We start from the raw sequence: 14,568 nt of genomic DNA, 5'->3' as shown, positions 1-14,568 counted from the left end.
AGTTCTGACAAATCTGTTGCCATGATAATATCATTACTAATCTCATTGGAAAAACGAATATTGATTACAAGCTTATAGATGTTGTTTTACACACTTGTATCAGTTTATCAAAATAGATTTACGAGGTTACATACAGGTACGTGTATTCTTGTTAATCCATCTGTCTCGTTAGGGTGTATGATATACTGATATCAGTATGTATTCCACATGGTAAATGACTCCTCATATACTGCATCAGTATTCACAATTGATAACTTTCTTCATGTGATGATGTTTTGTTTTCCCTCAACGTCTGCACAATTTGTGGGTGATTTCCTAGGGCTGTAGTTGCCAATCTAAAAATACATAAATAGAAGCAGGAGAAGAGAAATCTGGCAGCAAAGTCTCAGCAGGCAACTAATCTTAAATGGTGATGAATTTGGCACACCAGTAGCGCCCCCACCTTTGTTACCGTATCATTTATTATTTCCCCCCTTGTTCTCAGACTTTCAGAGAAAAATAACTGCAGTATAGGCATGCATGCCTGTAACATCTCAATTGATGCATAATTAATAGGAATTGTGAGGTATCTCATTCAGTTCTTTGCGAGTACCTTAAGTTGAGATGGGCCTTGTAGGATCCTTGAAATCTCATCTTCACAAGGTAATGAGCTGCAGCACGTGTTTGTGTGTGTGTGCATGTGTATGTTCTGAATACAGTCATACAGTATGTTGTATATAAATTCTCCTATATGCATATTCACAAGGCTGGAGAAAGAATCCCATTGGCTTACTGACAGTTTGGAATGAATACGTATTTGTCTCTGAGAAAAAGCATAGCTTGTGCATGCATACTGACATAAATTATTCTGTGCTTGTGGTGCGAGTTGATAAGGTCTATTAATTTTTCAGGGATGTGAAAAAGGGAGCTCCATAACATTACAATTTTGCTAGCTACGATATGTATGCATGATGGTTTCATATGTCTCCTTTAAAATTGGTCGTTGAAACAATCAGACATGCCTCATTAAAACTGTATTTAATTGAGGGTGTCTTAAATTTCACAACAGTGAGGTAAAACATTGGAATGATGTGTGAACAGAAACAGCACATCTTTATTGAATCAAAAAGCAAATTATTTAGTATTGCAAACCCGGCATACGTGTTCTGCGACTGATAATGAGATATATGTCAATTCAAACAAACATACAGTACCGGTACGTTATATCCAGAGTCTCATTAAGAAGTTTCTGTGCCCTCATGTCACCACATAAGCAGAATTTTCACTTCCAGTTAGTTTGGAGACGGTTGGACACCAGGAGGGATAAAATAATGAATCATTTTTGGTTAAGGAACGGTCAAACGAGCTTGTAACTCATATCGAATGCATCAAAGTTGCATAAGGTGCTATTGCCAGTGGAAAGACAAATCACCAGCAATGCAGCATGCCTGAATTCAGCAGACTAGATGGAGAACGGCGGGCTGGACACATTCCATCACAGACAGGTATCGCGGATGCAGCGCTTCCATCCACACCATTGTCAACTGGCTTTTAAAAAATAAAGGAATGGACAACAAACGGCCTTGTTGAAGCAGTCTTTATGGCGTCATCTTCTACAAAAGCAGCTACTTTAATGGCGAGGTATTGTCAATGCACTTTATGGTTGGCAAGAAGCATGCACACAATTAGGATGTAATGGCATTGCAAAAAATATACTGTATATACAGTAGGCAATGTTACCAATAGCAAAAGGGTATGTTTGATGTTGGTGCACTAAACTGCACGTCTGTTTTATATGTACACAATTTCACAATCTCCCCACAATTTTTATTGTATATTTCAGTGGTAGTTGTGTATAATTTGTCATTCAACCACCACTTCAACCGAGAAACCACACATTGCATACTCTAGATTGCTGAAAAAAATACTGCCAAAGTCAATAAAAACTATAGTTTCTACAAGAAAGCACAGCTGGGGCACGTCTAGTCTACTGTGCTGTGCCTCGCTGGACGTTCTGGCGGACAGAGCTGCAGCATCCCCAGCGCATCTGGCAATTTGGTGACAAAATTTTAGACTCGGTAAAACCAAGTCTAACTTGTGGTGTAATGACTTTTAGGGCGCACTCACACTACACTGTTATGCTTTGATTACACCAAATTATTATTTTTGGATACATAGTTACTTAGAAGCTTTCTGTTACAGCAACTCAATTATTCTCAGTTACTAACTTATAAATGTTATAAAACCACTGGATTAAGTTAACAGAAGTCTTAACCATAAGCACATTGTGTGTCCTCACGAGAATGCTGGAGCCTATCTCAGCTGTCTTCGGGAAGAAGGCCGGATACACCCTGAACTGGTTGCCAGCCAATCTCAGGGCACACACAGACAATCTAGGGACAATTCAGTGTTCAATTAACATAACATGCATATTTTTCGGAATGTGGGAGGAAACTGGAGTACCCGGAGACTACCCACGTAGGAACGTAGAGAACATGCAACCTCCAGCCAGGAATGCCAGAGGGCCGGATTCGATCTCACAACCTCTGGACTAGGAGGGAGACATGTTAACCAGTTGGCCACCATGCCGCCTGCTATGAGCATATGTTTATAATCCAACATAAATTATTAATTTATGTAAATCAGGTAGGAAACTGAGAACAAATGATCATTTACAATGTCAACTATAGGGCTAAAATAAAATTTGGTTAGCGTGATGTGAGTGCGGGCCGGAGGGGGACAGAGGAGGGGGGGGGGGGGGGGTCAATCAGGCTTCAGTACTTTACGGAAGAAATGGCCCTAGTGTGAGTGCGCCCTTAGAATGACTTTTGTTGGTAATTAATTTGTTCGTGTGATTACACAAAAAAAATTAGGGCTGTCAAAATTTAAGTGTAAACTCTGGAAATGAACTTAAATTCATTAAATTGTTAAAAATTAACTTGGTTAACTCAGTGTGAGGCCAAACTTGTCGGAGCTACTCAGGGGTGTAGCCAGAAATTTTTCATCGGGGTGGCCAGGGTGAAACCATGACTCATATTGGGGTGGCCATAAGTTCATACCTGAAATGTCTAAATAAGTGGTTCTTAACCATGCAGCCATTACATTCGCAAGCTAACCTTGGGCTGCGAGCGCTGACGAGTGGGCTGCATAAAATAATATGTTATGAATTCAATGCATTGGAGCTGTTACAATTGCCAATAAGTTGCTCAGCTACAATAGCGCTTTCTGCCACTTGGCGGCGATAAGGCAAAAGTCAGTTACTGACCTGTACACAATAAGTAGAAAAATAAACCGAACAGCGACATTCACGACTAAGTATTAAAAACAAAAAACTATGTTGATGCCTTACCTCACCAAAAGACGACCATTGTAGTTATTTTTGTGTTAGTAAACAAGACTCAAGACTCTGAGCTTAATTTGATGCATGAATTCTTTTGCCTGTTTGGCATCTTGTTGGATGTCAAAGTTCACACATTAATAAATGTCTTTTTGATGATCACATTGTTTTATGTTATTTGATATTGTTTTATATTTTTAATATATTTCAGTGGATTTGATTTCATAATTGAATAAATCACAATATCCGAATGGACCATTTTGTCCAAGAAATACAGGTTAAAAAGAACCCTTGGTTTGTTTTTACTGTATTGTTTTCTGTAGTTCTTATTAATTGTTTTATTGTGCCCTATTAAAATATCAGTGATACATCAAATTTCTTCTTTTTGTGTCTGATTTTACACACATTTATTTGTTATTGTTTTTTGTTTATTTATTTGTTATTTGTTCATAACACTGAAATCAAACATACAAATAAATAAATAACAAAAACATGTAAGTTATGCCTTTTTACGGACTAACATAGTATTAACATAGGCTGGCATTCACATAGGCAACATTACAACTGTGTCCAAAAACACACTCGCAGATGCGACACAGTTGTTTGTTGATTTAAAAAATAATAATTATTGAAGGTTTATAATAATAAATTAAGGTTTGTGTGAACGCCACATGTGTAAGCTCTGAAATATTTTGGGAATTATGTTTCTATCTGCTTCAGGAGCTGAGATATCAATTATTTAGTAGGCATCGACAATATTGTTGAATATCCAGGATCCTTGGGGGGTGTCCGGGTAAGGGGGGTGGGGTGGCCTCACGTTCATACTTTGTATTTGATGATTTTCCATCGATTCCAAGTAAATATCTGTTTCAAGCTTTGAAGAAAAGAGTAGAAGCAAGAAGTAGAAAATTTGATTAATGCGATTATTGGCATAATTAACCGCAATTACGGAAAGTTGCACGGTTAGTTATAAATTTGTAATTACTAAAAAATACTTCACCCATTGAATCTTGTGCCTGGTAATTAAATAATTCACTCCCAGCCATTTTCACTGAAGCAACCTCCTTCACTCCTGGCTGTTTTACTGGATTCTGACTGATTTGGCAAGGCCCACAGAATATTATGTTCTATTGCTATAAAAACATGGAACCTACCAAAAGAAAGATTAGAGTCTCTTCTTTCATCAGAAAAAACATTTATTTCTATCTGTTTCTGTTTTGCAGCAATTAGCATTAGAATATAGCTAAGTATCATCATTATTTACAAATGGGGTTTCTGTTTGAAACTGTGGGAAAGACCTTTTTGTAACATAGCCCTGGTTGATCTCTTATACTCTGCCGCCACCTACCGGCGTTTTTTGTAATAACTACCATTGCTTCAAACGTTCTCTTCAGTTTAGAGGCTGCATCAAAGCCTCCAGTATGCTCTAGCATAAAAACAACCGGTAATATTTAAAAAAAGAACTTAGGCTATTTATACGTTTTTTGGTTCACGTCTGGATTCTGCACATCAGTGGGGTTAAATGCACAAATTTATTTTCCCCGTTACAGTCCACTTCCACTGGAGCCAAGTGGTGCAGTGAGCAAACAGATCCAGTAGAAAGGGCTAATCCTACAGGACTGGACGAAAAGTAAAGCCTTGCACAACACGAGTCTTCAATCAAACAGCTAATTATTTGGACTCAGTGGGCGTGGTCTGTACCTTACCGAGCGCATTGTAATTAGTTTCTGCAAGACCAACAATGTTGATAAAGCTTATTATAGTGTGAAAGTGTATCAAATCAAGTGTCTGGTGAATGTACAAATCCTGAATCTCAATACCAAGCATAGCTGAAGGAACTGTGATGTCTGGATTGCTATGAAAATGCCTCTACACTGTTTGGCATAAATCCACCGAAAGCACTCACTAAATTCCAAGAAATGGTCGGTTCACGTCTGGATTCTGCACATCAGTTGGGTTCCAAAAATGAACACAAATGATCACACTTTGATTTATGAGGTGGAATATTATCAAGCGGTGGTTTTAGTGAGGATTTGGATCTTGCATTAGTTGCGGAACAGATGAAGGCTGGAGCTACATTAATACATAAATACATAGTCATAGTATCTAATTAAAATGGCATATTCCTCAAAATATCCCCTATTTGTTTGGCTCAATGGCTTGTGGCCAGGCTCCAATACTGGTTGAGTAATCCACTGTGATTGTAAAACAAAATTATTCATTTCGGAGACACATTGGATGATTACAATCTCAAACACAAATTATGCAATTAAATTTCTACAGCTCGCCACTGATTATCACCGATGTAATAATCGTTTTTACGAGTCAGCGACTCTGTCTGAAATGTTATTGCTACCAAGGCGAAGGCTCGGCGGTGCCACCGCCTTGCTCGTTGAACACACAGGAGCGTGACCTTCGGCGTAACATTGTGGCTCCTGGCCCTCTCTTCCTGGCGAGGCGTAAATAAAGGTCAGAGTGCAGGAATCGGGGATAGGAGTCTTTTTTCATCAGGCTGTAGACTTTCATCTGGGCTGCTTCGAAACAGCTCCTTGAGGGATGCGCTAAATTTGTCTGGATGTCCTTCTTGGTGCTGTAGTCAATATTGACCTGAGTAACAGACAAACGGACAGGTGTAACTGGATATTGTATTTCTTTAGATATTGCATGATTTACGAACGTTCGCAGACATAATATATTTTTATATTTTTTAGTGTGCACCACATTAAACCTTACGGTACTGTAATTCCCTTTTCTGCCACAACACCGCTACACACACATCTCAGTTTTCTCTCTCTTTCTCTCTTCCCTCCCTGCCTCCCTCTCTCTCTCTCTCCCTAAAACCATCCCTCCCTATCTATCCACCCCTTCCCTCCTTCTCTCGCTCTCTCTCTCTCTCTCCCCTCCCTCCTTCCCTCTCTCTGTCTACCTCCCACCCTCCCTCTCTCTCCCCGTCTCTCTCTACCTCCCTCCCTCCCTCCCTTCCTCTCTCTCTCTCTCCCTCCCTCCCTTTCTCTCTCTTTTTTTCTCTCCCTCTCTCTCCCTCCCTCCCTCCCTCTCTCTCCCCGTCTCTCTCTCCTTCCCTCCCTCCCTCCCTCCCTCTCCCCGTCTCTCTCTCCCTCCCTCCCTTTCTCTCTCTTTTTTTCTCTCTCTCTCTCTCTCCCTCCCTCCCCCCCCTCTCTCTCCCTCCCTCCCCCCCTCTCTCTCTGTCCCTCCCTCCCTCTCTCTCCTTCCCTCCCTTTCTCTCTCTTTCTCTCTCTCTCTCTCTCTCTCTCTCTCTCTCTCTCTCTCTCTCTCTCTCTCTCTCAAATTGAATATGAAAAGTATATTTGGATTGCTGAAGTTTGAGTTCTAACTCACGATAGGGATACATAATACATAAAATGTTAAATTGGATATTTCCATTCAACACAACTGGTTCTGGTCGGAATGCTGAGGTGTAGCTATGGGAGGATGTCTATCCATCCATTTTCTATTACGCTTATTCTCGCAAATGAGCTAGAACCTAAGCCAACTGACTTCAGATGAGAGGTCGGATTCACCCTGGACTGATTGCCAGCCAATCATACAACAAATGTAGAACAGCCATTCACACTCACATTCACATCTAAGGAGTTGGAAGTTTTGGATGTTTTCTTTCTCCAACACAGCTGGTAAATGATCAGCTCATCAGCACGCTCTGCAAAAGTCTGATAACGATCCTGTTGATTGGAATCAGCTTGTGTTGGAAGAGGGAAACCTCCAAAACCACCACTGATTGACTGAGTGATTGAAAAAACAAAAAACAACAACAACACAATATCATTCATTATCAGTCTCAGAAAAGTTTTAATAAATCAGGTGCGTCCGCCTACGCCTCTGTCAAATTCCTCATCTTGGTGATGTGATAAGGGGAAAAAGTAAGCCCACAAGCTAGCAAAACGGAGTTAAAAAAAAAGTAGCTTTTTCATAAAGTGAGGCTTCATAATGAAACAGATGAAGAGGATCTGACTTCCAAAAAGAACGCTGTATTTCAGAGACAGTATCGGCATTGCTATTTAAGGTAAAGAAACAGAACGAGAAGCCTGACGGTCACCAAAAGCGACGTCCTGATTCTTCAGATGAAAGAGCGAAAAAACAGGAAGCGGGAGGTAAAAGAACAGGCCCAGACTACGCTCCTGTTTGGAAGGAGCTATGGAGCATGGATTTTGGAGGGGTGGGGGTGGGGGGGGGGGGGGCTCAGCACACTGCCACATGAATACACAACAAACAGCGACTCTAAAACTTGCCCATGTGAAAGTTGTGTAGGGGGGTATCGCGCAAGGAACATTAAAGCCCAGACACAGTGAGCGGATGATCGCGGCATTAGATATTGTAGGTGCCTGCCTCCTTCCCAATACACCTCAACTGAAACAGACATTGATAGCAAGGTTGAGTATTCTAATGTGTGTAGACTATCTGTGTGTGCGTAATCTGTGTCCTCAGTCCTGGCCAGAAATTAGGAAAGATAAGAAAAAGGAGTCAAACGCATCTGCCACGTTATTGTTAGCACAGCAGACATTCAAGAAAAAGATCCAGCAGAAGCAGTTTGGGCAGAACTTTATATGGCGCAAACAACAGACAGACGACTGGTGCAGGCTCACATACATGGCGGCCATGTTGGTAGGGGCGACTGCCCCATCAAAGGTGTGCAAGGCGATTATCTTAGCATCGCAGTAGGCACGCACATAAAATGATTGTGTTGTATCTACTTATTCATATTTACTGTATGGCTGTTTACCGGCACAAGTTCTCGTTATGTAATACATGTAAACGTCTCTTGAACATGCTATTTATGAGAGGTGGAAGTAAGTCATTGTTTTGCAAGTCACAAGTCTCAAGTTTTTGCCCTCAAGTCCCGAGTCAAGACTGACAAATCTCAAGCGATTCACAAGTCCTACACTTTGAGTTTCAAGTCCTTTCGAGTCATAACAACATCGTAGATTATATTATTTCGGGTGACCATCGAAGTAGGAGTCGGGGACTCAGGGAGTGATGCAACAGATGACCATGTTTGCAAAGTGTTACCAGAGAGTCTCATTAACTACGCAGCTAGCAACGATAATTAGCCGATAAACAACTGACATTAGCTTACTTACCGTTCTTGGTGCAACTTCAGATGTTGAACAAAGTTTGAAGTTGTTGCCTCTCCATCAGCAGCATATACTGCAATTAATTTTTTGTTGACCACCTCATAGTTTTTGTACGCAAACAACTAGTGGTGCAACGGATCACAAAAGTCACAAATCAGATCACGGATGAGACTGTTTTTAAGATCAGCAAAAAATTAAAATGAAATCAGATAAATAGAACATTGCCTTTATTTATTTTATAAAATGCTTTTTCCTATAAAAAAAAAACTTAACGAGTGCTGACAAAGTTAAAGCGTTAGCTAATTAATTCTTCACAAAAAAATTATCGCATTAATCATGTATTAACGCAGATTAATCATACTATTAATTTTGTCCACAAATGATCCTTTAGCTGACAGCGGATGGTTACGTTAAAGGTAGCACAGGTTGTGTTTGAGCAATAAGCATAACTACATGCGTTAAAGTAAAGAATTTAATAAATGTTTTCGTATGACATTAAGAATATTTGTTCAGGTAAAACTATTGGGGTCATTTTTTCCCCTTTTTAAATTATGCAAGTAATTAACTGATTAGAAAAAGAGGAGGCTGTGCGTGTGCAGTGGATACATTTTTTTGAAGTTGTCCTCATAACATTTAGTGTCGAAAAAAATTAACACATAACAGGTGCTCTTGAAATGTTGATTAAAAAGCCTTTTTAATTCAGTGATTAATCAAAATTCCAAGATGTGATTAATCTGATTAAAAAATGTAATTGTTTAACAGCTCTAATATCAACTCCAAATAAAATGTTTAATATGGCCGTAGGGATTTAGGAACACAACTGCAATATAAGGCAAGATACATAATAATAATCCATCCATCCATTTTCTTGGCCGCTTTTTCCTCACAAGGGTCGCGGGGGTGCTGGAGCCTATCCCAGCTGGCTTCGGGCAGTAGGCGGGGTACACCCTGAACTGGTTGCCAGCCAATCGCAGGGCACACAGAGACGAACAACCACACTCACATTCACACCTAGGGACAATTTGGAGTGTTCAATTAACCTGCCATGCATGTTTTTGGAATGTGGGAGGAAACCGGAGTACCCGGTGAAAACCCACGCAAGCACGGGGAGAACATGCAAACTCCACCCAGGAAGGCCGAAGCCCGGACTCAATCTCACATCCTCTGCACTGGGAGGCGGACGTGCTAACCAGTCAGCCACCGTGCTGCCCACATAATAATAATAATTATTATTATTATTATACATAATTATTTTAAAATTCCAAATGGCCATATTGAACATTTTGAGTTAAATGTTTGTTTTGTAAAATAATTATAAATGAAGACAACTTTCTATTTATCTTCTTTTTTTCATTTTTTTTTTTTATAAATGAAGAATACCAATAAGTGCAATTTAAGGCACATTCCCTTTGTTTAAAAAAGGAGAGTGAATTACAAAGTAGCATAGGCCCACGATATTGAAAACAAAATAAAGAAAAGCAAGCCAAGTAACAGCTGTCAAACTAAACTACTGTTTGCCAGCCAGGCACCCGATGCTAACGCTAACAGCTAGTTGCTAGCCACAAACGCCGCAGACTTGTACCGTATCATACAATGACGGCGTAATTAACTTGCCGTTTCTTCACGTCCTAAAATAGCTATTAATTATACTTTCAGGGAGGCATTATGATAATGATGGTAGAAATAATGTAATTTCAGTAAAAAAAAAGATAATGCAAGCCCAAATGTGAAAGGGAAGTCAAGCTGGCGTTGATACCACCATGCAGGTCGACTTCAAAGTAAAATCCACCAAGGCTGTTGCGTTGGTGTCAATGTATTATTTGGTTAGCTTTATTTTGAAGTTTGCCTTAGCGTAGGCGGCGTGTGTTTGCAGCTTCCCTAACATGTCTGAATGACGGTGCTGTGTCAGCCCAGCTCACACACGTACACACAAGCATGCACGAGTACACATGGAGAAGAAGTCTTTTCAAGTCAAAGGGCTCAAGTCCAAGCAAAGTCACAAGTCATTGTTTGTCGACTTGCAAGTCTTTTAACATTTTGTCAAGTCTGAAGTCGTCAAATTCATGACTCGAGTCCACACCTCTAATTATTATTATTATTTTTTTTTACATGTATTGCAATAATGTTCTTCTGTGCTATGAAACCAAAATGTTGTACTGTATTGTGTGTCTTATACCACAAATAAGTAATTTAACTTGATGTACTGTACAAATTCACCTTGCAGACAAAAAGTACTGTATAATTCTGAAACATGCGTTGAGAAAACACTCATCTCGAAAAGTCTCTTCCGTTTCGTTTTTATTCCGTTGAGTGATTACCCTCTGCCAAAATGAATGATAGTAGCTAAGTACAATGGCAGTGTAAATATTTATCTCTGAGTAAAGTTTCAAAAAACTACATTGAGAAGATATAAAATATACATATGCGATAAGAAGAGTTAATTTTCTGGATTACAGTTTTGCGAATAAAAGTAAAAAAAAAAACCCGTCATTATTACCCATTGTTGAAAATTTGATCTAAAAAGGTTATTATGTGATGCAAAGCCTGACAATAGCAACCATTGTGAGTAATTTCTCCAAACCATTCAAGCGGGTGCATGCAGAAGCAGCAAATAAAATATACATATTGAAGGTGACAATCATCCTCTACAGAAAATGCGTGGGTGCTGCTCTTTTCACTTTTGCAAGCAAAGAGTCACATCCACATAGCGGCCCGCCTGCTCTTAACGGTCAGATGCGGTCAAATCATCATCCACGCTGCAAAAAGAAAAATCGTCTAAACTGCATCCCTCTCTCAACCGGCTGCTTTGCAGTTGTTGTACTTTGTTGAGATGCATGACCAAACTGTGCTTCTGCGGCGAGTGTTCAGAAAGGTCGCCTGCTTCTTGACCCGATAATGATTCAGAATTCATCCGCCATACCTTATCACCATGCTGTGAATATTCTCAACCTCCAACAGCACTTAGTGACAGGCCAAAGAAAAACATTCATATCTTTCAGCAAATGAATATGAAATACCTCTTTAGGCGCATCCGACTCAATAAAAACAGTATAAATATGTTTGGCCTTGGACAGCAGTTTCTTTTCAGAGTCATAGGTCTTGAATTCTTCACAAGCCAGCCAGAACTCTAAGTTTTCCTCACTGAACTCCGTGCGGAGGAACTGAGAGAAAGTTTCCACACCATCTAATAAAGAGAAACAAACACGAACACACAGATAGTTACTAAAGAAACATAAATAGAAAGAACATTTGTGTCCATACCATTTCTTCATTCAAAAGCCAATAATGCGCTTAATGTATATTTATATTCTGCAATATCTGTTGCATTTACAACTGTTATTTTCATTGTACCAAACTCAGTAAGTACCCCCTCAAGAGCACAAGCAGTTTTTCTTTCACTGTGACTCAAAGGGGCAATTTTGTTATGAGGAAGTTACAAAAAAAGGGACAGTGTGTATTATTTAGCGCAATCTAGTTGTGAACTAATAATTAATTCATTTTACTGTTAATTTCAATTAGTGGTGTCAAGTGATTAACATTTTCAATCGTAATTAATCAAATGACTTCAGTAGTTAACTCGCGAATAATCAAACATTTTATATCTATTCTAAATATACAATATATATTTTTTAAAGTTTTCATACTCTTGTTAACATAAAAGTGGAAAAAGTGTTAAACTTATAGAAATATGGCTGCATATTTTAGTAATTGATACAGTAATTTAATAATTCATAAAATTGAGTTAAAATTAAAAAGATGTACTGTACTGTAAACGAGTGTGATATTGATTGGTGTTGAGGTCATTTTTCTGCTACTAGATGGCATAATTGCATTTGTAAGACATTGGTGAAAGCTCAGTGCATTTTTCTTTTCATATTAATTGCTATCTAATCTTTAACGTGAAGTAACTTGTGAAAGGTACAGTAATATACTTTATGTGCCCTCAATAGTCTAAAGATTGTCTTCTAATTATTAGGGGTGGGAATCTTTGAATGTCTCACGATTCGGTTCTGATTTTTGGGTGTGTCAATTCAGAATCGATTTTCGATTAAGAGCGATTTTTGATTGACAATGATTTTTGCTTCAATTTATAGATGTTCAAGGAATCGAAATGATCTACTCCAGTCTGACTCGCTAATGCTAATTAGCGCGCTACTCGCGGCACTTTTAGCACTCAAAAGAACGGCTCCACGCTGCAAAAAAACAACTTTTATTGGAATAACTTGATTGTGACTTTTTTTCTTCTACTCTCTAATGTGGCTACAATTTAACAGTGTAACAGACCGCGTGAAACCACACTGTCCCTAAGTGGCCAAATCGGGTACAACATTAACAGCGATCCCAATAAACAAAGGCAAGACAGTATAAAATAATTTAAATAAAATCGATTTTGGGACATTTAAAATCTATTCTGAATCTAACTAAATGAGAATCGCGATTCTTATGAGAATTGATTTTTTGGCACACCCCTACTAATTATAATCAACCCGTTTTTATCCACCTCAGGGGGCGGCCATTTTAACACTTGTTGTCAACTTAAATTGACGTCACAGTTGTTCAAGGCTAAGCCAATCATGGCTAAGTTTACGAATGTCACATGACCACAACTCAGAAAACAGGTGAACGTGATTAGTCGTTACCTGAGCCTTAAGCAACTGTGATGGCATTTTTAATTGACAGCAAGTGGCAAAGGTGAATTTTGCTGCTTAATTGATATACCACAAATGCAATTTAATCAGAATGCTGTGTTTAGACGAGTGAAGTTGCATACAACATAATATTGTAAAGTATATTTTTGGATTGACTTACGCTTTAATAACTAAAACATTTTTTCATATTTCGAATTGGGGCACAACTCTGACCTGCATTCTTCATCAGTTCTTCAAATGAGTTACTCCACTGCAGAGCTGTCTCTGGTGAGATGCTGAGAAAAGACGAGGAAGCTGTCTTTTAGTGACTCAGCAGCAAAGTTTTAGCTTCTTGTGTGTTTTTGCAAGGGGACAACTCAGGTCAAATATGATTAATCAATCCAAATATTCGCGGCACGTGAAATCAGTGACGTTAGTCTCACTTGCTGGATGTGGTCTTTCTCTGCTGACTGACATTTTCGTGAGAGCCAGACCTGGTGAGACTTGGTCGGCTCTTCCGCTCCTTGTCTTGCTGTCTGCATACGAGAAAAAAAAAAAACCATTAAGGTGTGTGAACGTGCAGGCATGTCCCCTTTGAAAATCTCCTCTCTGACATGTTTCCACTTGTTTTACATGAATGCACAAAAAATTACATTTCTGCGTGGGGCGGTAAACATTGCTTGTAACGAGTCACACGTGCACATCTCTTAACTTGCAAAGAGGGATTCATGCTACGGCTTAATGACACACACTAGTGCTATAATGACAGCTGTCAAGACTTTAAATCACAATCAGGCTCCTGAGCAGGTCCGTTTTTATTATAATGCGCATACAATGTGGTGTCTCTGTATAAAGAGATGATGGCTGAACCATAAAGATTGTCTGTCAAAAGCTGCAGGAGGAATTCAATTCAAGTTTGAACAAATCATTTAAGAGTCATACACCAACCTGCTGCTATCTGCCTTCATTGTTGCCTTTTGCCCGTCTTGAGGATCAAGCCTTTTAAAATATGCTTCCTCCTTCTGGGCCATGAAGTTAAATTGAGGAAATAAGAAAACAAGCGTTTCCATGCTGTTCTGTCTGCATCTGGCGTGTGAGGTAGCAGGCCACAAATAGCTCAGTGAACATTTTTTAACCCATCACCATCGTTCTGTAAACCACGTTTGCATTCCATTTCCCATAGCTTTGCTCAGACTTCCTGTAATGTTGTCACCCTTTACTGCTGACGGCTCTCGTGTTAGAGAAACCCCCTTGTGTTCAACATCCTGTTGAAAGTTTGTATACGACAGCTTCTTTTTTTTTTGAAATTGAAACCCACCAAAATTACCATAAATTCTAGATTTTTACTCTAACAATCAATAGGAAAATTGTGGGTATAATTTATCTACCTTTTAATATTCAACCCCTTTCAAGGAGCTAAATAAGCAACCAAATGAAAATAGCAATTTGAAAAGAACAGCATGATGCTATAGTATACAATACAATTAGTGTTAATTTTATCCACCATTTTTAAATT

The 14,568-nt window shown here is 39.1% G+C and overlaps 1 protein-coding gene across 1 annotated transcript; it reads right to left on the bottom strand.

Annotated features, from left to right (window-relative positions):
• Nucleotides 1-5,320: 5,320 nt before the first annotated feature.
• On the bottom strand, nucleotides 5,321-14,210 carry rgs18 (regulator of G protein signaling 18). Its single transcript, XM_077559222.1, has 5 exons — nucleotides 14,001-14,210; nucleotides 13,496-13,588; nucleotides 13,287-13,348; nucleotides 11,442-11,608; nucleotides 5,321-5,923 (listed from the first exon to the last, which is right to left on the bottom strand). Exons 1-5 carry the CDS (start codon nucleotides 14,120-14,122, stop codon nucleotides 5,669-5,671), a joined length of 699 nt encoding a protein of 232 aa, XP_077415348.1. The 5' UTR covers nucleotides 14,123-14,210; the 3' UTR covers nucleotides 5,321-5,668.
• Nucleotides 14,211-14,568: the final 358 nt, after the last annotated feature.

This window comes from Vanacampus margaritifer, chromosome 2 (assembly GCF_051991255.1).
Source record: "Vanacampus margaritifer isolate UIUO_Vmar chromosome 2, RoL_Vmar_1.0, whole genome shotgun sequence".
Lineage (NCBI taxonomy): Eukaryota > Metazoa > Chordata > Actinopteri > Syngnathiformes > Syngnathidae > Vanacampus > Vanacampus margaritifer.
This window is presented reverse-complemented; position numbering and strand designations above follow the sequence as displayed.

Coding starts and splice junctions, on each gene's coding strand:
- rgs18 (XM_077559222.1), bottom strand. CDS start 14,122: ATGGAAACGCTTGTTTTCTTATTTCCTCAATTTAACTTCATGGCCCAG. Junction 13,349..13,495: donor AGAAAGACCACATCCAGCAA/GTGAGACTAACG, acceptor GTCTTTTCTCAG/CATCTCACCAGAGACAGCTC. Junction 5,924..11,441: donor AGTCGGATGCGCCTAAAGAG/GTATTTCATATT, acceptor TCTGTTACTCAG/GTCAATATTGACTACAGCAC.